Source organism: Nerophis lumbriciformis, linkage group LG11 (assembly GCF_033978685.3).
Source record: "Nerophis lumbriciformis linkage group LG11, RoL_Nlum_v2.1, whole genome shotgun sequence".
Lineage (NCBI taxonomy): Eukaryota > Metazoa > Chordata > Actinopteri > Syngnathiformes > Syngnathidae > Nerophis > Nerophis lumbriciformis.
The window spans coordinates 25,264,622-25,284,704 of NC_084558.2; the positions used below are offsets into that span (position 1 = coordinate 25,264,622).

The following is a 20,083-nucleotide window of genomic DNA, read 5'->3' on the forward strand; positions in this document are numbered from 1 at the left end:
GCAGAGAACACTGTAGACTTTCACCGAGCAGCACCTGCAGTCCAAAATATGGTGTCATAGCACAAACAATAACACGCCATTTTTTTTAATTTTTTTTTGTCCTGTCCAGCTTCTCAGGCAAATCATATAGTTGATGTAGATGCCCATATCGACTGTTCAGATTTACTTTACAAAAGAGAAGTGTAGGATACTTCTCTTGTTGCCTTATTTGTATTTGACTTTATTAAATGTATTCATATTATCATTTGGTGCAGCCGGGCCGGAGCAGGAGGGGATAGAAAGACACGCCATTTCAGTGTGTTTGCATGTGTTTTATGAAAACTATTTGCATTATGGCCATCAAGAAAGAAACATCCATTAATTAGCCGCAAGGTTCAAAGTGTAGGAAAAGTGCAGCGGCTTACAGTCTGGAATTTCTTTTTTGCAGGCTATTTGGCATTGAGGCCAGATCATTTAATGATTCCACTTCAGACACCAATTGTCAGAACAATTGTGAAGTGCCACAAAAAAATGGCTGCAAATGTACTACAGTTGGTACTTTTACAAGAATAAAATGCTATATGCTATATAAATACATTTAAACAAGTATATTTGAGGCCAGAATGCTAAATATTAATAATGTAAAATCATTAGATAGTTATGCCAAATCATGTGTTTAATCACAAAACATTATGCTATTTATTTTGACCTAGTCACCTGAAAGGCAGAACAGGTAGCACACGCCAGTGCAAAGGTGAGGGAGGGCACTCCGACTCGGGTGCACCCTGGCAAATTTTACTTTGAAATACACTCAGACGGTACTTTGGATAAAACTGTTTTTGAGCAATTAAATGACGTGCATTTAAGTAAATAATAATATAAATAATTTACATAAATTGCGATGAATCAAAATGTAAAAGTGCATACATCACAAGCCTGTTTATTTGGTGTTAGTTTCATCATAATGTGAAGTTAAAGTGTGCAAAGGCTTCACGGCACGGCAGCCTTCATTGTTTTCCAGAAGAAAAAGGGGGGGTTGAAAAGAAGCGCCCGAGGCGAGCGAGCGTTCAAAAGCAGCGTGGGGCGGGACCATGTCGACTTTACCGCCTTCGGTGGAAGAAATGTGCCACGGCTTCTTTTTATCATCCGGTGCCTGAACTACAAGGCCAAGCTGTACGTCAAAATACTAATACTAATATTTCTCTGTTTTATCTGCCGTTGTTCCACCATAAAGGGATTACGGCGCGCTAATATAAGCACACATTCGGGGCTCGGAAATGGAAAACAAAACAAAGTCAATCAGGTGCTCGATAATCTTCGCAACATTCATTTAAAAGAATACCGCAGACACCAAGCAGAAGTCATAGTAGTTGGCACTTTGATTTTGAAGCAACTCATAGAAGATTGTCTGGAAACCTTTGAATGAAACCAACTTTTTAGTATATTTTCAGTCTTGTGTGTTTTTAACCCTCATTTGCGAAGCTTGCTTATAGATGATCGTATAAACACACATTACAAGGTTGCAATTGAAACCATGGAGTTTATTGTACAACATAAAATTACATCATTGCAAATAAACTTGAGAATGTGTTCTTTATTCTCCGTCTCCGTCACTTTAGCCCCAATACGGGATCATTACTCTGTAACTTTATACACTTTCAGCCATCTTTGTCTAGAAAATAACATTATAGAAAAATGCACACGGTACAAATAAAGAGCAAGAGTGTCCTTGCTGATTATTTATACGGTAACTTCATTCATTTGACAACTAATGCAAATACTGTACAAACAATTAGGTATGATACTTTACCAGAGAAACACTTTTTTTTTTTTTTGTTGCTATTTAACGGCAAACACGTGCCTGATTATGTCTTCAGTCATTTACACTTGCTTAAATTACACTGGGAAGAGCAATTTTCCTTCATTTAAATGGTTGTTCAATTTCAATTTAAACTCGGGACGCAATTTCCGCTTTAACGTGAAAACATGCACAAACCATCTCATAAATAATAGGCGAGTTGTCCGTGACAGAAAAGAAGGAGCGTGGTCCAGGTTTTAAAAACAACAGATGGACGATTCCCAAAAGGCTCATAAAAGATGCAGTGCGTTAACAAAAAAAAGCGACAGTCAGTCAAAGACTTGGTAGTGCTGCGGCTGCATTGCCAGAAATTCAACTTTGGAACAGTGCGACCCCCCCGGGCTCCTCCTTTATGGCCGTTCTGCATGTGTGACTAATTCCACGGTGTGGCGTAAAGCTAGCATGTTTTCAAGACAACCTGTGCTGTGATGCTTTGTACACGTCTAGTAAGCGCCCTCGCTCGTTACTGTAAGTCTTTGACAAAGATGAGATGGTCCTCTGGCGCCTTGCCGTGTGTTTTGCAAAGGTGCAATTTGATCGCATGCTTAGTCACAAAGGTCCGATTGCACAGTTTGCACTGATTCACACAGCCAACGCCTTCGTCCTCTGGGAATAACAACTTTTCATCCATCCTGCTGACCACCTGCTGCTCTATCAAGTCTATGGAGAGCTTGGAGAGGTCCTTCAGGGTGAACCCGAGGTGTGACTCCAAGTGGTGGATGTAGGAGGAAGGAGTTCTGAACTGGGAAGCACAGTCGCCACACAAAAACAATGGCTGGCCGGAGTCCATGTTCTTGAGAAACTTTGTGCCGCCTGTCCGCTTCAACTGGTATTTGACATTGGCCAGCCAATGCGAGATGGTGGTCATGGAGAGACCGGTGAATTTGCAGATGTGCACCCTCTCCTGGGGTCCCAGGTCGGTAATGATGAACTTCCCGTCAGGGGTTTCCCTCAGGCTGGCGGCAAACTGGGCCTGGAGGATAAGAAGGTGCTGAGGATTCCAGTTGGACTGCCGGCCTTTCCGTCTTTGGATGGGAGACAGTTCCTCAAGGCTGTCTTCAAAAGTTACACCATCCACGTCTGACTTGTCAGAGATGGATGACGGCGTTGTAGACTTTGGCGTCAAGCGGCCTGTCAGGTTCTTTACCATGTCCGATATATCCATTAATGCGTTTTCCCGAAGAGGTGGGCTTTTGCTACCTGGTTGTCCGTTGTCTACGTTGTGGCTTGCCATTGTTCCTCCGTTGGTGTCCTTTGATTTAGTCAAGTCCATGGGCTGATCGTCACTCTGGTACTCAGTCACAGGCTCCTTCACTGGAGCAGGTTTGTTGTTGATCTTGTAAAGCATAGCAAAGGGATCGCTAAAGGGGGTCGTCACTTTAGCGGCTTTCCCTAAGTGGTTGTTCATGATGGACTGCAGGGCGCTGAGAGGGTTAACTAGCGGCTGCTCAGGGGAGTGGTCAGTGATGATGCTCAAGTTATTGCTGCCATCTCCATCAAGCTTTTTTGGTGACGTCACCTCTTCCTTTATGTTGGTTCTCAACTCCGTTGGATGGTAGTCTTTGCTTCTTAACTCGGTCTTGTCTTCTACTAGTTTAGGTGAAGCCCGTTTTTCTTTAGAATTTGTCAGTGATGACTTAGAACACCTGACCTTCTCTAAGAGCTTTTCCTCCTTCACCGAACTCTTCCCGCTTACTTTCTCCACTAACTTCTCCATGGCCTGCATGTTGTTCCTGTGGTTGGGAGGTGACGTGGGGTTACACTGCAACAAGTCAGAGGGCGGTGCCTTTAAGGTGTTGTTGCTGAATAAAGGCTGAATCTGCGCACAGGAGGACATAGACTTCAGGGAGCCATGGAGCTGATAGGCAGCGTGGATGCTGGGGTATCCTCCCCATGTTGGTGCACCTGTTTGGGCTTTGCTGATTGCACTTGAGACCGTGTTTGCCAACGACTTTAGGATGTCTATCCCCCCTTTAGGCGCCTCCTCCAAGTCTTCTTCTCTGAGATATTGGTAGGGTTTTCTCTTTTCAGGCTTCTCAGGCATATCTTCCTTCTCCTCTTTTATTTTTACATCTGCTTCTGTTTCCTCTGCCTCCTCATCCTCTCTCTCCTGAATTTCCTCCTCCTCCTCCCCCTCCTCCCCCTCCTCCGGCTGCAAAGGGGATTCAGGATGGGACTTCCCATTTGGAGCTGGAAGTTTGGTGGTGGTCGGCGGCAAAGGAATGGACTGGATCTTCTCTTCGTAGACCGGATCGAAAACGAGCTGCTTCCCCTTTTTTGAAGCTGAATTGGTGACTTTGAGAAAGTGTCCCGTGACCATCATGTGTGCTGTCAGTTGCTGCAATGTGTCGTGCGAACTGCCGCATTCCATGCATTTGAGAATTTGCGCTTTGCGAGCCTCAAACTGCCAGGTGTAACTGGCGCCGTTCTGGTAACCATAGCGGTTGTTGGGCGTGACATAAGGGTTGATAGCCTTCTGGTCTTTGGGTGTCTCTCCAAGAGGAATTCCGGATGAAACGGAATCAGGGGAGCTAGGCGGCATTAAGTCGTGAAATGTTCTCTTTTTGGTAGGGGGGACAAATTTAGAGGTGAGGGCCGGCATTGGTTCTTTTAGAGGCACTTTCTGATAGTGTTTAGTTTTGATCATGTGTACGCTAAGGTCTTGCAAGGACTCAAAAGAGTGGCCACAGTACATACATTTAAGAACTTTCTGGGCGTCCTCCTTGCCCTCCATTTCGAGGAGGGAACGCTTGCGAGGCTTGGACCACTTTTTGCCACGATCGTCCTCAGTGTCCTTATTGTCATCACGGTAGTGTCCAGTCTCATTCATGTGGATAGTGAGTCCTACCAAAGTGTCATATGCGGCGCTGCAGTCCTTACATCGGAATTTACTGGCGCCAGTGAAAACAGGCCCGTACAGCTTGTTGTTCTGCCTGTAAAGCTGCACGGTGCTGAAGAGGCTCGGCTCAGGAAGGAGTTGGTATGGAGTGTGCTGCAAGGTTTTAGCCAAGGCAGCCTGGTGCCAGTCGTAGGCCAGTCCCGAGTTGACACTGCTGTTGCTCGATGTCATTCGTGATGCGGCTGTACTGCTGGTGGTCATATTCGTGGTAGTGGAGGTGCTATTTGAGCTACATCTGTTCTTTGGCGGCATGCTCGCCTGGCTGTGATTGTTGAGGAGCCCATTGCTCTTATTGTGATCACTTTTCTCGTTCTTGTCCTCCTGTTTATTTTTCAGCATGTCCAAAGCAATGCTAGACCACGAGGCATCAGAAATCAAGTTTGCATAGACGGCTTTCATTTTGGCTAAACTGTCCTGCAGGGAGAGGCCGTTGACCGACTCTGCGGTCTCCTCTGGCTTCTCCGAGGGTGACGTCTGGAGGTCTGCAGGGTGATCGCTGGCTGTGCTGACTGGTGAGGCGTAGCCGGCATCTGGGTTGGTGCCATTGCTGAGCGGCGAGTTCTGGAAACTGATGTGATCCTGACCGTCTTCTTCATCGTTGAACAAGTCTGCGTCCTGTCCGTCCAGGGAAAGGCCGTCATCCTGAAGGTGCTCCTCCTCGTCAGTCTTGTCCCCGCTAAAATCATCTTCGAGGCCATAAGCTGGAAAACAGGAAGCAGGTATATATGTAAATAAATTGTACATGTATAATTTTGTATGTAGTAGAGTCATACGAGTACAGTAGGATGAGGATTCATATGGCCCCATTCATCACGATTTATCTGACACATAAAACGTGACAAATTGGGGGGTGCACTAGAGACTTAAGCCGCCAAATGGCAGTAGAGTGTTGATTATCTTAAAATGTGTTTTGTGGCAATTCCAACTTTGACCACAGCGTCAGTTGCTTTGTAAAGTGGCACTTTCCATCAATATAGCAGACTGCATTGCAAAATGATTACCCCCCCTTCTCACGAAAGATCCACCCAGAGAGATCTTGATCTAAATGGGTTCTCTTCTGTTAAAATAAAAGATTACTACTGTAATATGAAGGTAGTAAGTTAGTGGTTAGAGTGTCCGCCCTGAGATCGGTAGGTTGTGAGTTCAAACCCCGGCCGAGTCATACCAAAGACTATAAAAATGGGACCCATTACCTCCCTGCTTGGCACTCAGCATCAAGGGTTGGAATTGGGGGTTAAATCACCAAAAATGATTCCCGGGCGCGGCACCGCTGCTGCCCACTGCTCCCCTCACCTCCCAGGGGGTGATCAAGGGGATGGGTCAAATGCAGAGGACACATTTCACCACACCTAGAGTGTGTGTGACAATCATTGGTACTTTAACTTTAACTATAACTTATACTTGGACTTTACATCACTGAGAGCTACTTTCACAAAAAAAAGGAGAGTTGAGCTATTTGTGTTTTATTGGTATGATTGGCAACATTTAAATGGTATAAATCTGATCTCCACTCAAAAGTGTGGATGTTTCCTTTATGTTTAACTTAAAGGGGAACATTATCACCATACCTATGTAAGCGTCAATATATACCTTGATGTTGCAGAAAAAAGACCATATATTTTTTTAACCGATTTCCGAACTCTAAATGGGTGAATTTTGGCGAATTAAACGCCTTTCTAATATTGGCTCTCAGAGCGATGACGTCACAACGTGGCGTCACATCGGGAAGCAATCCGCCATTTTCTCAAACACCGAGTCAAATCAGCTCTGTTATTTTCCGTTTTTTCGACTGTTTTCCGTACCTTGGAGACATCATGCCTCGTCGGTGTGTTGTCGGAGGGTGTAACAACACGAACAGGGACGGATTCAAGTTGCACCAGTGGCCCAAATATGCGAAAGTGGCAAGAAATTGGATGTTTGTTCCGCACACTTTACCGATGAAAGCTATGCTACGACAGAGATGGCAATAATGTGTGGATATCCTGCGACACTCAAAGCAGATGCATTTCCAACGATAAAGTCAAAGAAATCTGCCGCCAGACCCCCATTGAATCTGCCGGAGTGTGTGAGCAATTCAGGGACAAAAGACCTCGGTAGCACGGCAAGCAATGGCGGCAGTTTGTTCCCGCAGACGAGCGAGCTAAACCCCCTATGGGCCCTAGCTTCCCTGGCCTGCTGACATCAACTCCAAAACTGGACAGATCAGCTTTCAGGAAAATAGCGCGGATGAGGGTATGTCTACAGAATATATTAATTGATGAAAATTGGGCTGTCTGCACTCTCAAAGTGCATGTTGTTGCCAAATGTATTTCATATGCTGTAAACCTAGTTCATAGTTGTTAGTTTCCTTTAATGCCAAACAAACACATACCAATCGTTGGTTAGAAGGCGATCGCCGAATTCGTCCTCGCTTTCTCCCGTGTCGCTGGCTGTCGTGTCGTTTTCGTCGGTTTCGGTTGCATACAGTTCAAACCGATATGGCTCAATAGCTTCAGTTTCTTCTTCAATTTCGTTTTCGCTACCTGCCTCCACACTACAACCATCCGTTTCAATACATTCGTAATCTGTTGAATCGCTTAAACCGCTGAAATCCGAGTCTGAATCAGAGCTAATGTCGCTATAGCTTGCTGTTCTTTCCGCCATGTTTGTTTGTGTTGGCTTCACTATGTGACGTCACAGGAAAATGGACGGGTGTTTATAACGATGGTTAAAATCAGGCACTTTGAAGCTTTTTTTAGGGATATTGCGTGATAGGTAAAATGTTTTAAAAAACTTCGAAAAATATAATAGGCCACTGGGAACTGATTTTTTATGGTTTTAACCATTCTGAAATTGTGATAATGTTCCCCTTTAAATAGAGGCATAATACAAATATGTATGTACAGAACAGTAACAGTAAAAAAAAGAGCTACAGCAAATATTTTTTGACCCTGTGTACTGAGTACTCAATAATCAGGTGGTGAGCTAGAGTTAACCCATGAGCTGCTGTACTTGTTGGAGACCCACTGACATTGTATTGGGACATTAGGCTATTACTTGGTAACAGGAAATTAAGTAAATATTTAGTTTACCACAGCCATATAATAATCGATTTCGTATGTGGGAATATTTATCCATTTGTGAAACGCTTTAGGACTTTAAGCTTGCAGGGAAAGAAATGGGACATAAATATGGAGCCTATAGCTTCCACTCTTCTGGGAAGACTTTTGGAGAGTGTCTGGGATTTTTACACAATTGTGAAGTTCAAGCTTAGAGCTTAACTAACAACAAAAGTATAGCGACACTTGGCAAATGCACCAACAGGAAGTGAATTCCTTTGCAGCTACAACAGCTTTCACTCTTCTGGGAAGACCTTTGGACGGTGGCTGCATTTCAACATTTTACCGCCCAATTACAAATACCTATAAACTAACGATTCCTCAATTTGACTCATTCAAACAAGGCTCCAAGTAAGTAAATGAGGAAGATGCCAGTTTCATCCGCCTTGCCAAGCCGCGGTTGGCAAGAAGGAGTGGACTTGGCAGCGGCTGTGGAAGTCTTCCCAGCGTGATGCGAGGAAACTGCCAGAGGACATGACAGCCTCGTTGTTGCTGCTGCTGCCCGTGCTCCCTGACGACACCGCCGCCATCAAGAGGGGTGCTTTTTATGACGTTATGTTGTCAGCACCAGAAACTAAATATTTCCAAGAGACAAGAGGGGGAAAAAGGGGTTTGAATATAAAAAGGCAACCCCCTGCCTCCCTCCTTTGCCTCCCCAAATCCATCCCGGGTAAGATGCTTGTCTGAGGTGCCAGAATGAGTCTCCAGCGAGGAAGCAGATGTGCTGTCAGCTTCAAACAGCTTGTTGCACTCCATCCCATAATGGGAGTGGACATAATACCTGATGTGTGTGAGGTGCCAGTCACAGCTGCCTGGGAAAAGCTGGCGATTCAACAGTTGCAACCCCCTTCTTCATTTTATTTGTGTGTGATACTCAACACAACATCCTTCTTGTTCTTTTTATTGTCTTAAAAATGAACCATTCTAATTACACACACAGCAGGCTTCAATTGGGCCATTCACAACATCGAGTGCAGACAAGCCTTATAATAGCGAAGACGCATTAAAGGAGGAGGTTAAAGACAAAGCTTAGCTGACAACAAATACACAAGAAGCACTTCAGTCCATCTTTTGAGAGAGTCCAAGCCTGAGAAGAGGTGGGAGGGGCACAACACACACAACAAAACACCCCCCTCTACTCTACCATCTGCGTATTAAAAAGCTGCAAGTGCCACCTCCGGCTAATAAGGCAATCAGAGATGGGAAAGATGCTGACGTGGCGGCTTTGGAGCGTCACCCAGAACAAAAGATAGAGAGGGAGGAAGGGGGAGAAGGGATTAAAACGGAGAAGGGAGGTACTGTGTTGTGGTTGTCAGTCAAAAATTAAAAAAAAGGTGTTTTTCACTAGTAGGGTAAATGTAGGAAAAACTAAAGATCCAACAAAGTATATTTTTAAAATGTTGGTGGATCAACCACTTGTGCTGCTTTTCTACAGCATGGTACGACTCAGCTCACCTATTTAGGCGAGGTTGGGTTTTCACTTAAAAGCACTACCTCGGAAAACAGCCACAGGACAAAACTATTTTATCCCAGAGGAGACCGAGGGCGCCTTGCAATAGGCTAGTGTCCAGTCCAGGGTGGACCCTACCTCTCGTCTGAAGTAATTTAGGACAGGGTCCAGCTCATCCGGGATACTGATGAAGACAAGCGGTATAAGAAACAGATAGATGGCGACTTAAGGCAATGTGCAGCAAAGTGGAGACTTACGGAGTATATTACTGCAGCATCCACCGCTAAGACAGCAATAGATAACATTGGTAGTGTGTTTAGTTTTGTAATTTCTAGACGGTCATACTGGTTCCTGTTCACATTTATCACTTGTTGCTAGGCATACTTCATGGGGCTTAATACCAATTGCTCCAGGGTATATAACAAGTGTCATATGCTGGCCATGCCCACTGGGTTGTTTGAATGACAACAGAAAGAGGAGAGTCAGATAGACACAGACTAAGGAAACGGCTTCAAAAACAAGACCAACACGACTATTATGCACTAAACTCTGGTTTGTCTTGGAAGTCCAAGTAGGCTTCATCAGTTCATACTCAGACTTAGACTGGTCAAATCTTGTTTTAGACTTAGACTGGTCTAGATTGAATGCCCTTAGATTGCAATGACCTGGATGAATGAGAAGATCCATATGCCCTTAGATTGCAATGACCTGGATGAATGAGAACAACCATAGACATAAGATAGTGTATACACATGAATATTGTAATTGCAGGGTGGCTCTGTATTAAATATAAACTTTAGTACATAACCTAAAAAAATAAAAACAGAGATTTTGTGTAAAGTAGGTGTGGTGATTGCTTTTGTCCTGTGTGTTTGTGCGTGATGAGGGGGTAAACCTAGAAGAAGAGAAGCCATCTGTGTGCAGCCTGTCACTATTGTTGTGTACAGTCCAGGATTTCCTGTTGCAGACAGGTGACACTGCAGTGGGACACCACCATCCCTCCCTCAGGGCAGGGACATGCGCGAGGTCCTCACACAATGTCCTCTTCATTCACACACCTGCGTGTATACTAAAGATGTGGAGGCTAACTCCTTTACTCCTGAACGGCTGTATACATAAAGTTGAACATTTGGGAAAAATGACACCCGTACTGTGTTACTACCTGAGCTATTATTTTCTAACAAATACATCACATGGTGGTGCTGTTAATAAACCCCATTAGTTGGAATACAGATATTTATTTAAAAGACTTTAAGGTGTTTATCCAAATCACAAGAAAATTTGGTACACAAATGACAAATGTGATTGACAGTCATGCCCTGTGGCGGTATACAGTGCAACCGGAAAGTATTCACAGCGCTTCACTTTTTCCACATTGTTATGTTACAGACTCATTCCAAAATAGAATACATTCATTTTTGTTTTTAAAATTCTACAGACAAATAAACATTAATGACAGTGTGAAAAGTTTTATTGTTGAAAATACTGTATATAACACATTTTTAAAAAATCCCATGTTAACAGCATTTCCTCAATATTTTGTTGATGCAACCTTGGAAGCAATTACAGCCTCAAGTCTTTTTTAATCTGATTCCACAAGCTTGGCACATCTAACTTTGGGCAATTTTGCCCATTCCTCTTTCGCCCTACCTCAATGTAGCACCTCTCACGCTCCATCAGGTTAAATGAGAAGCATTGCTTTTAATCTAGGATGTCGCTGTACATTGCTGCATTCATCTTTCCCTCTATCCTGACGAGTCTCCCAGTTCCTGCCAAAGAAAAACATCCCCACAGCATGATGCTGCCACCACCATGCTTCACTGTAGGGATGGTATTGACCTGGTGACGAGCGGTGCCTGGTTTCCTCCAAACATGACGCCTGCGATTCACGCCAAATAGTTCAATCTTTGTCTTATCAGACAAATGTGTACTGTATTTTTCCTGGTCTCATAGTCTTTCACTTTGGCTTATGCCTGGCCGATATACTATGCAGGCCTGATTGGTGGATTGCTGCAGAGATGGTTGTCCTTCTGTAAGGTTCTCCTCTCTCCAGAAAAGAATGCTGTAGCTCTGACATAGTGACCATTTGGGTTTTTGGTCACCTCCCTGACTAGACTAATGTACAGAGATATCCTGGATAAAAAACAACGCTTCCCATCCAATCCGATGAAACTTGAGAGGTGATGCAATGAGAAATGGGCGAAACTGCCCAAAAATGTGTGTGCCATGCTTGTGGCAACACATTCAAATTAGACAGGAGGTTGTGATTGCTGCCAAAGATGCATCAAAGTATTGAGCAAAGGCTGTGAATACTTATGCAAATGTGATTTTTTTTTTCTTTTTTGTATCCATCCATCCATTTTCTTTCTACCACTTGTCTCTCTCGGGGTATTTTTAATAAATAAGCACAATTTAAATAAAAAAAAATGTTCTTCCATATTCTTATTATAGGATATTGTGTGTAGAATTTTGAGGACACAAATGGATTAATACAATTTTGAAATAATGCTGTAACATAACAAAATGTGGAAAAAGTTACAAAAGTATTCCAACAATAACAGAGGTGTATTAAGGCAACATACATGACTTTCTCTGTCCGAATGCTTCTGGAGCTGCACATGTCCTATGTCGTAGCAACATGTCTCATTAGCGAAAATAATCAACTTCACTTTCCCAACACACACTCTTCATTTATTCATGTCATCTCCACCAAGAGGCCAATTCCGCCTCTCATTTGCAGCACTGATGTCCAATCCCGCTTGTTTTTAGCCCTGCTGATTCACCCAACAAAACCCCTCTTTTCCGACATGCAGTTTAGAAGCCGGGCAATCTTTATTCCTCCCTACCGTTTCACTTTGTCACCTGGACCTGCATTTGCTGCCAGTCACCTGGGATGGCTTTGGACAAGCCTGATCAGTGTGTGTCACTGACCTGCAGGGATTGGGGGTAAATGTACGTAAACAAAATGGCAAGATTATCGGTGGAGAAAAAGCCAACTATCCTGATGCTTATTTTATGTCAGGACATGTTGGTCTCTCTCTAGTGAGGACACATTAACTACACAATCCATACCTAACACTTGGAACTTATTGAGCATATTCGAAACAAACAAAGCGCTGAGACAAGCTACACAATTTTGTCATTAATATACTTGCAATGCTCATGTTTGACTTTGTTTTTCTGGAAACTAGGTATTGTAAATACTTGGGTGTTTATTTATTATGTGAAGAGGACAGACAATATATATATATATATATATATATATATATATATATATATATATATATATATATATATATATATATATATATATATATATACACACAGGTAAAAGCCAGTAAATTAGAATATTTTGAAAAACTTGATTTATTTCAGTAATTGCATTCAAAAGGTGTAACTTGTACATTATATTTATTCATTGCACACAGACTGATGCATTCAAATGTTTATTTCATTTAATTTTGATGATTTGAAGTGGCAACAAATGAAAATCCAAAATTCCGTGTGTCACAAAATTTGAATATTACTTAAGGCTAATACAAAAAAGGGATTTTTAGAAATGTTGGCCAACTGAAAAGTATGAAAATGAAAAATATGAGCATGTACAATACTCAATACTTGGTTGGAGCTCCTTTTGCCTCAATTACTGCGTTAATGCGGCGTGGCATGGAGTCGATGAGTTTCTGGCACTGCTCAGGTGTTATGAGAGCCCAGGTTGCTCTGATAGTGGCCTTCAACTCTTCTGCGTTTTTGGGTCTGGCATTCTGCATCTTCCTTTTCACAATACCCCACAGATTTTCTATGGGGCTAAGGTCAGGGGAGTTGGCGGGCCAATTTAGAACAGAAATACCATGGTCCGTTAACCAGGCACGGGTAGATTTTGCGCTGTGTGCAGGCGCCAAGTCCTGTTGGAACTTGAAATCTCCATCTCCATAAAGCAGGTCAGCAGCAGGAAGCATGAAGTGCTCTAAAACTTGCTGGTAGACGGCTGCGTTGACCCTGGATCTCAGGAAACAGAGTGGACCGACACCAGCAGATGACATGGCACCCCAAACCATCACTGATGGTGGAAACTTTACACTAGACTTCAGGCAACGTGGATCCTGTGCCTCTCCTGTCTTCCTCCAGACTCTGGGACCTCTATTTCCAAAGGAAATGCAAAATTTGCATGGTTGGGTGATGGTTTGGGGTGCCATGTCATCTGCTGGTGTCGGTCCACTCTGTTTCCTGAGATCCAGGGTCAACGCAGCCGTCTACCAGCAAGTTTTAGAGCACTTCATGCTTCCTGCTGCTGACCTGCTCTATGGAGATGGAGATTTCAAGTTCCAACAGGACTTGGCGCCTGCACACAGCGCAAAATCTACCCGTGCCTGGTTAACGGACCATGGTATTTCTGTTCTAAATTGGCCCGCCAACTCCCCTGACCTTAGCCCCATAGAAAATCTGTGGGGTATTGTGAAAAGGAAGATGCAGAATGCCAGACCCAAAAACGCAGAAGAGTTGAAGGCCACTATCAGAGCAACCTGGGCTCTCATAACACCTGAGCAGTGGCAGAAACTCATCGACTCCATGCCACGCCGCATTAACGCAGTAATTGAGGCAAAAGGAGCTCCAACCAAGTATTGAGTATTGTACATGCTCATATTTTTCATTTTCATACTTTTCAGTTGGCCAACATTTCTAAAAATCCCTTTTTTGTATTAGCCTTAAGTAATATTCTAATTTTGTGACACACGGAATTTTGGATTTTCATTTGTTGCCACTTCAAATCATCAAAATTAAATGAAATAAACATTTGAATGCATCAGTCTGTGTGCAATGAATAAATATAATGTACAAGTTACACCTTTTGAATGCAATTACTGAAATAAATCAAGTTTTTCAAAATATTCTAATTTACTGGCTTTTACCTGTATATATATATATATATATATGTCTCTTTGTTTAATTTTTTGATTGGCTTGTATAATCTTGGTTTTCTATTTTTTTTTAGCTTTTTTCATATATTAGGCACACCGGATTATAGGGTGCATTAAAGGAGTTATATTATTTTATTTTTTTCTAAATTGAAAACACTTCCTTGTTGTCTACATAACATGTAATGGTGGTTCTTTGGTCAAAATGTTGCATTGATTATGTTTTACAGATCTTCGTCAAGCCACTTTCTGACAGTCGCTTCCGGATGCGCCGTTTTATGGGCGGTCTTATATACGTGGCTCACCTTTGGCAGCGTCTTCTCCCCGTCATCTTTGTAGAATAAAGTAGAATAGAACAGAATGGACTTTATTGTCATTATATTTGCATATAACGAGATTAAGGACTCCAACTTAAGGTGCGGTAGTGGGAACAAATATGGGATAAAAATAAATTACACAAGAGGTAATAAAGATAAAACTAAGAATTGAAATAAACAGAATACTATCCAATAAAAATAATAAGCAATACTGTACAATATACAAAATACTGTACAATATACAGAGCAAGACAAGAATACCGGAGTAATAAATAACAATCAGTGTCGGATGTATTGCACTCGAAGGGTAATATTGCACAGTAGGGTTGTTGTAGCGGTGTAGCGTGCAAGGACGGGAGTGGAAGAAGTGTCACAAGATGGAGCTAACTGTTTTAATGACATTCAGACTTTACTTAAATCAATAACGGAGCAGCATCTCCTCATGCGGAAACAACCACACCGGAAATGTGTCCCGTGAAAAACCGTCCGACCGGAACTCTTATAACTAAAGTTCCTTGGGTGATAATGTAAACTCACTACACCGGTATATTTTAGAGCTTTCATGGCGAGTTTACTGACAGATACAAGTAAGAACTTTACACTACTTTATATTAGAAATGGCAACAGCGGAGGATGAATGTCCCATAACAAGTAGATAGAGTAAAAGAAGAGGGTTATCAACTACGGACGCGTGCAATTTTTCAGGATTAATGCAGATCCCAAATACAGATCAGCAGATACCAGAAGGTAAGAAAAGTTGCCTTTGCATAATATTGCGAAACAAAATGCCAGAGAATGTGTTATACACACACACACACCATAATAATAATCCTATGTTTAATGCGCCGGCAATACTTCAAGCTGCGTGGCTTCATAGCTTAACATTTAAAATGTTGGTGTTGTTTACTTGGGACATATTGCCATTATAGTGGCAATATACACTTATCTCTTATGTTTGACTGCCATCTACTGGTCACATTTATCATTACACCATGTACCATATAAAATAGCTTTGAGGTGGGTAAGCTCAACCAAACTTATTCCTTACATTAGGTGCACCGGGTTATAAGGCGCACTGTGGAGTTTTGAGGGGAAAAAAATATTTTAAGTGCACCTTATAGTCCAGAAAATACGGTACTAGCTGAATTATCTATATAAAATGTATTTAAATTAAATCAAAATATTTATTAAAAATATTTATATTTTCAAAAACGTTTTTATATTTCTTATTTTCTTTCCCTTTAACACTGTATTATAACAACTAACTATTGCTACACATTCTCTACTATTTTTCTCCTTATTAAAAATGGTGACATTTAAACAGAGAAAGTAAAAAAAAAGGTCCAAAAATCAGTAACTGCTGAGACATGGAAATGAGACATCCTACTCCTTGCAGGGTAAATCAGCTGGGCTTCTTGCTACTCTTCTTTGGGCATGTGATGTTGTAACTTGTTGAGCATGTCCGAAACATACAACACCATAACAGTGTACTTTAACACATTAGTGAAGTCATGTGATTCCTCTGATTTATTTAAGTCGAAAAACAGTGTCAAAGACAAAAAAAGTGGTGTTTATTACAGATGGGCTTGCTTGCAATGCAGTACTCGGAATAAGGGTTAAGTTTAAAATTAACATAGAGAATGGACCATCTTGACATTGATGTTTCATATTTTCTCCCGCACAGTTTGACTTCACCTGTGCTGCCCCAGACAGTCTACCCCCCGACCAAACAACATCTGCTGCCATCGCCTAGCAACAAGCAGTTGACGGATGACCCCCAAAGATGGATAATTACCATAAATCACTAACGCGTGTGTGGACAATAGAGAATGGAAAATCATCAACAGACCTACAGACTAGATGAGCTTTTAAGTTTTACTCTTTTTTTTCTTTCAGTGACAAAAAAACTGGTTTGCTACTTATCAAAAAGAAAAAAGATCTGACTGTACGGCAAAGATAGGATAGGATATACTTTTATTTATCCCACAAGGGGGAAATTACGTTGTTGCAGTGCAGGTTTTTACATACAGTAACAGACGTAAAGCGTATCCAGTGTTTCTGATGGTTCTGGTCGTCATGAAAGGGAGGCTGAAACCCGATGACTCATGGGACAAAAGGAACGGAAAACAAAGCTGAAGGAAGGATGACTGATGGGATGTATAAAAATACATAGTGTAGGTTTGATTCACACGGAGAGGGAAAAAAAAGAAACATCGGGAAGTATTTAAAGAAGAAAATGAGAGAGCCTCAACAGGGCCGCGACCTAACCAGTCGGGTCTAGTCGAGTCCGCTTGCACAATAAGCCATCAATCAGCCTTCACCGCGCTGTCAGCCCTCCCTGCAACTCACACAAGGACGCCCGCTTCGTACAACGCTCGCGAGCAGAGCCAACACCTCTATAAATCCTCAAAAAAAACTGTCTGTGCTGGACATTTGCAGCGATGTACGGGTAGGTTTTTTGGGGGGGCCATGACACAATATTCTGATATAAAAGCATCAAAGTGTGATTAAAATGGACTTTCAACGTTGAACAAAGGAAGCTGAGTCACTGTTTTTAACTACAGAGCTGCTATGTAGCCACAAAGCTAACAACTAGTTGGTATTATAACAGTTACTTGCAAAGCAGATTCTTTTGGAACCAAGTCAACATTTATTTTGAAGATAATGGACGATCATATTTACTTATTGCAATAAAAAGAGAAAATGCATCTTGGCCTATCAATTTTGTTGGCAAGATTGGTTAGCGCATAAGCTAATTGCATGCACAGCTTTTTTTTATAGGAACCATATAAACATTTAATCTAACAATTTTTAACGGTTTAACAAAATATTGAGTATAATAAAGAAAAAAAAGACATATGTCACGTCCGGTTAATTAAATATGCAAGGCTTCAAGTGGTGGTCAAGCGAGTGTCAGATGTCAGAGCGTTCTGGGCACTATTTTGCCTTTAAAATGCTGTATACTTGTGTTGTTTTAGGCTGGAACCGTTCAAATCTGGAAAAGGTTATATGTTTCTTCAGCCTTCCTCGAGAGCTAAACAAAAAGGGTGAAAGATGTCAAGTTTTTACAAAATGAGGACAAGAAAAGTAGCTTACAAAAATGGCACTCAAGTCCAAAGAAGCAGTAAAAATACACGAGTTTGCAGTAATCACTTCGTTCAAGGTTTGTTTGATATACTTTTAACATTTAGTATTTCCCATTTAAGTATTATCCTGGTATTATTTCTATTTTATCTTGTTTCAGGGTTCTTAAAACACATTTTTGCTACGAGTGTTTCGTAAACCACCAACTTGGCAAGTCTAAATAAAAGAAAGCAAATGTGAGCAAAACCTAAAACAGTTAAGCCTTTACCAAGGGCAGCAATCATAAATGAAGCTTTCAGCACATACATAATGTTGACATCTATGCTTATATTTTGAAAAAGACGGGGAAAACCATGCGTACTCGTAACAAAGCGTGCAACAACAACAAGGCAACAAACATGGCTGCAACTTACTCGACAATGTAGTTACAGTGAGTAGATGCAAATTTAAATCATGAAGACGATTAGCAACATGTTTTGGCATAATAAAGAACTACTCAATTTAAAGACAAGGCATCTTGAGTTAAAGGGTTTTTTAGCTTGGTTGTTGGCTTAGTTTTACCACAAAGCTAAGCACACAGACAACTTCCTTTGGAGCCAAATTTCGCATTCTTACCAAGAATATCAAGGATTTAACACATTTAGTGCAATAAACATCTGTTTCATCAGAAGTAAAGACATCTTGAGGCAGTTAAGTTTGTTAGCTAGGTAGTCAGCGCAAAGCTAATATGACGGAAACGATTGATGGAGTGCATACTTTTGCCTCCTGACATTTTTTTGTGGTAAACAATTTTTATGTCTTGCCAGAAGAAAGGAAATTAAACTAAATGCTAAGCTAATAAACTATACTCTTAAAGGATAGCGCTCTCACATGGTACTACATTTGTCTCATGAGCAAACATGCTAACATGTCTAACTGACATGAGAATGATGATGCAGGCATCTGCAATATAAACTGTCCTAAATAGGCAGGAATAACACATAATTTTTCCTCAAACATGGATGAGAGAAAATGATAAAGAAATAACAAAATCACATGAAAAACCATAATATGACTTCAGGGAAATTAATTACAAGAGCAAAAAATCTCCTGGAGGAAGACTGCTCCGGACAAGTGGCGAATCGTCCCCAAATATTTTAGCGCTTTCAAGCACATGTGGTACCGGGGGAAATTCCGACAATTGTGCGACGTGAAAGCCATTATCCTTCATGCATGGGCACATTTTCACTGTTTTTTTCCCTCTTTAAGTGCTGCTGAAGGCTGAGGACGTTCCATTAGGCAAAGTTTGGACTGTGTTGTTCCAACATTAGGAGGAATTGCACATCAGCATGAAAACAGCTACTGATACTCGCTCTTTAACGTGCACTAGTATTTGTAACCATCTCCTGCTAATTGTGTCTGTGTGCGACTGTGTATGCCTGACTCTCTGTGTGTTGGCTGAGAGAATGCATCCCAGTTGGAGCAAGGCAGGAAGAGAGGAAGCCATCCTTCAACACAGCACAATATCTGACTGCGGACAGACAACCAACGGCTGTACGGCTCTGGAACAAAACAAAAAAAAGAAAGAGAAAAAAGCCCACTCCCAATGTGCCCTCTATCTCCTCATACACACACACACACACACACACACACACACACACACACACACACACACACACACACACACACACACACACACACACACACACACACACTTAATGGAGGAACTATGTCTACAATCCCTGACTATGAACACCTATCCATCTTTAGGAATGCTAAAAGGGGAGGGGCTAAGAGGGTTTAAGCGGTGAGTGTGAGGTAATACAGTACATTATGTGTGTGTGTGTGTGTGTGTGTGTGCCAGGAGGTCAGGTGTGCGCCCTGGGTGCGTGCGTCACCCCAGCGTAGGAGGGAGAGTGATGTGTGTCAGCTTGCATCTGGCCGAGTGAATAAATTAGGCTTATGAAGACAAATGAACGGGCGGTTGAAAGAGTAGACGATGGGAGGGGTGAGGGAAACGGGAGGCGGGGGGAGTGAGGTAGGAAAGACGGAGGGAGGACGCAATGAAGGAGAAGAGATGTGGGAATGTGGTGGGGTCAATGAAAAAAAATTTCAGGCAGTCATTGGTCGTTCCTTAAAGCTGTACACACATGGTGGTTTGTTTTGTCCCTACTCCCTACGCTAGCAGGTCACTTCCTAGTTCACTGAGGGTGACGCAGGACAAACAGACTGTACCAACTTTGATTCTAGGGTAGACAGAATGGTTCTATTGCAACTCAAGCGGCATATAAATAAGTAAATAAATATATAAGTAAAACCAAGGTAACATGTTTGTCTTTTTGTTCTTGCTGGTTCATGTTTGAGCTTCCGCCCTTTGCATACTGAGTGGACAGATTGGTTCTGTTGTGGCTTAAACGGGAACAAAGAAACTAAATGCCTCCGAAAAACAGAGTTTTGTCGTTCGTTAGCAGCTACGTCACGGTTCACTGCAATTTCCGTACTG

General features: G+C 42.0%; 1 protein-coding gene across 2 annotated transcripts in view; it reads right to left on the reverse strand.

The window, feature by feature from the left end:
* Positions 1 to 1,511: 1,511 nt before the first annotated feature.
* Positions 1,512 to 20,083, reverse strand: part of LOC133610586 (teashirt homolog 1-like) — a 437,114-nt gene continuing 418,542 nt past the window's right edge. For both annotated transcript variants that reach the window (XM_061966992.2, XM_061966993.2), the window contains one exon: positions 1,512 to 5,437. In XM_061966992.2, the coding sequence (XP_061822976.2) occupies positions 2,301 to 5,437 (3,137 nt within the window). In that variant the 3' untranslated portion in view covers positions 1,512 to 2,300. The remainder of the gene's footprint in view (positions 5,438 to 20,083) is intronic.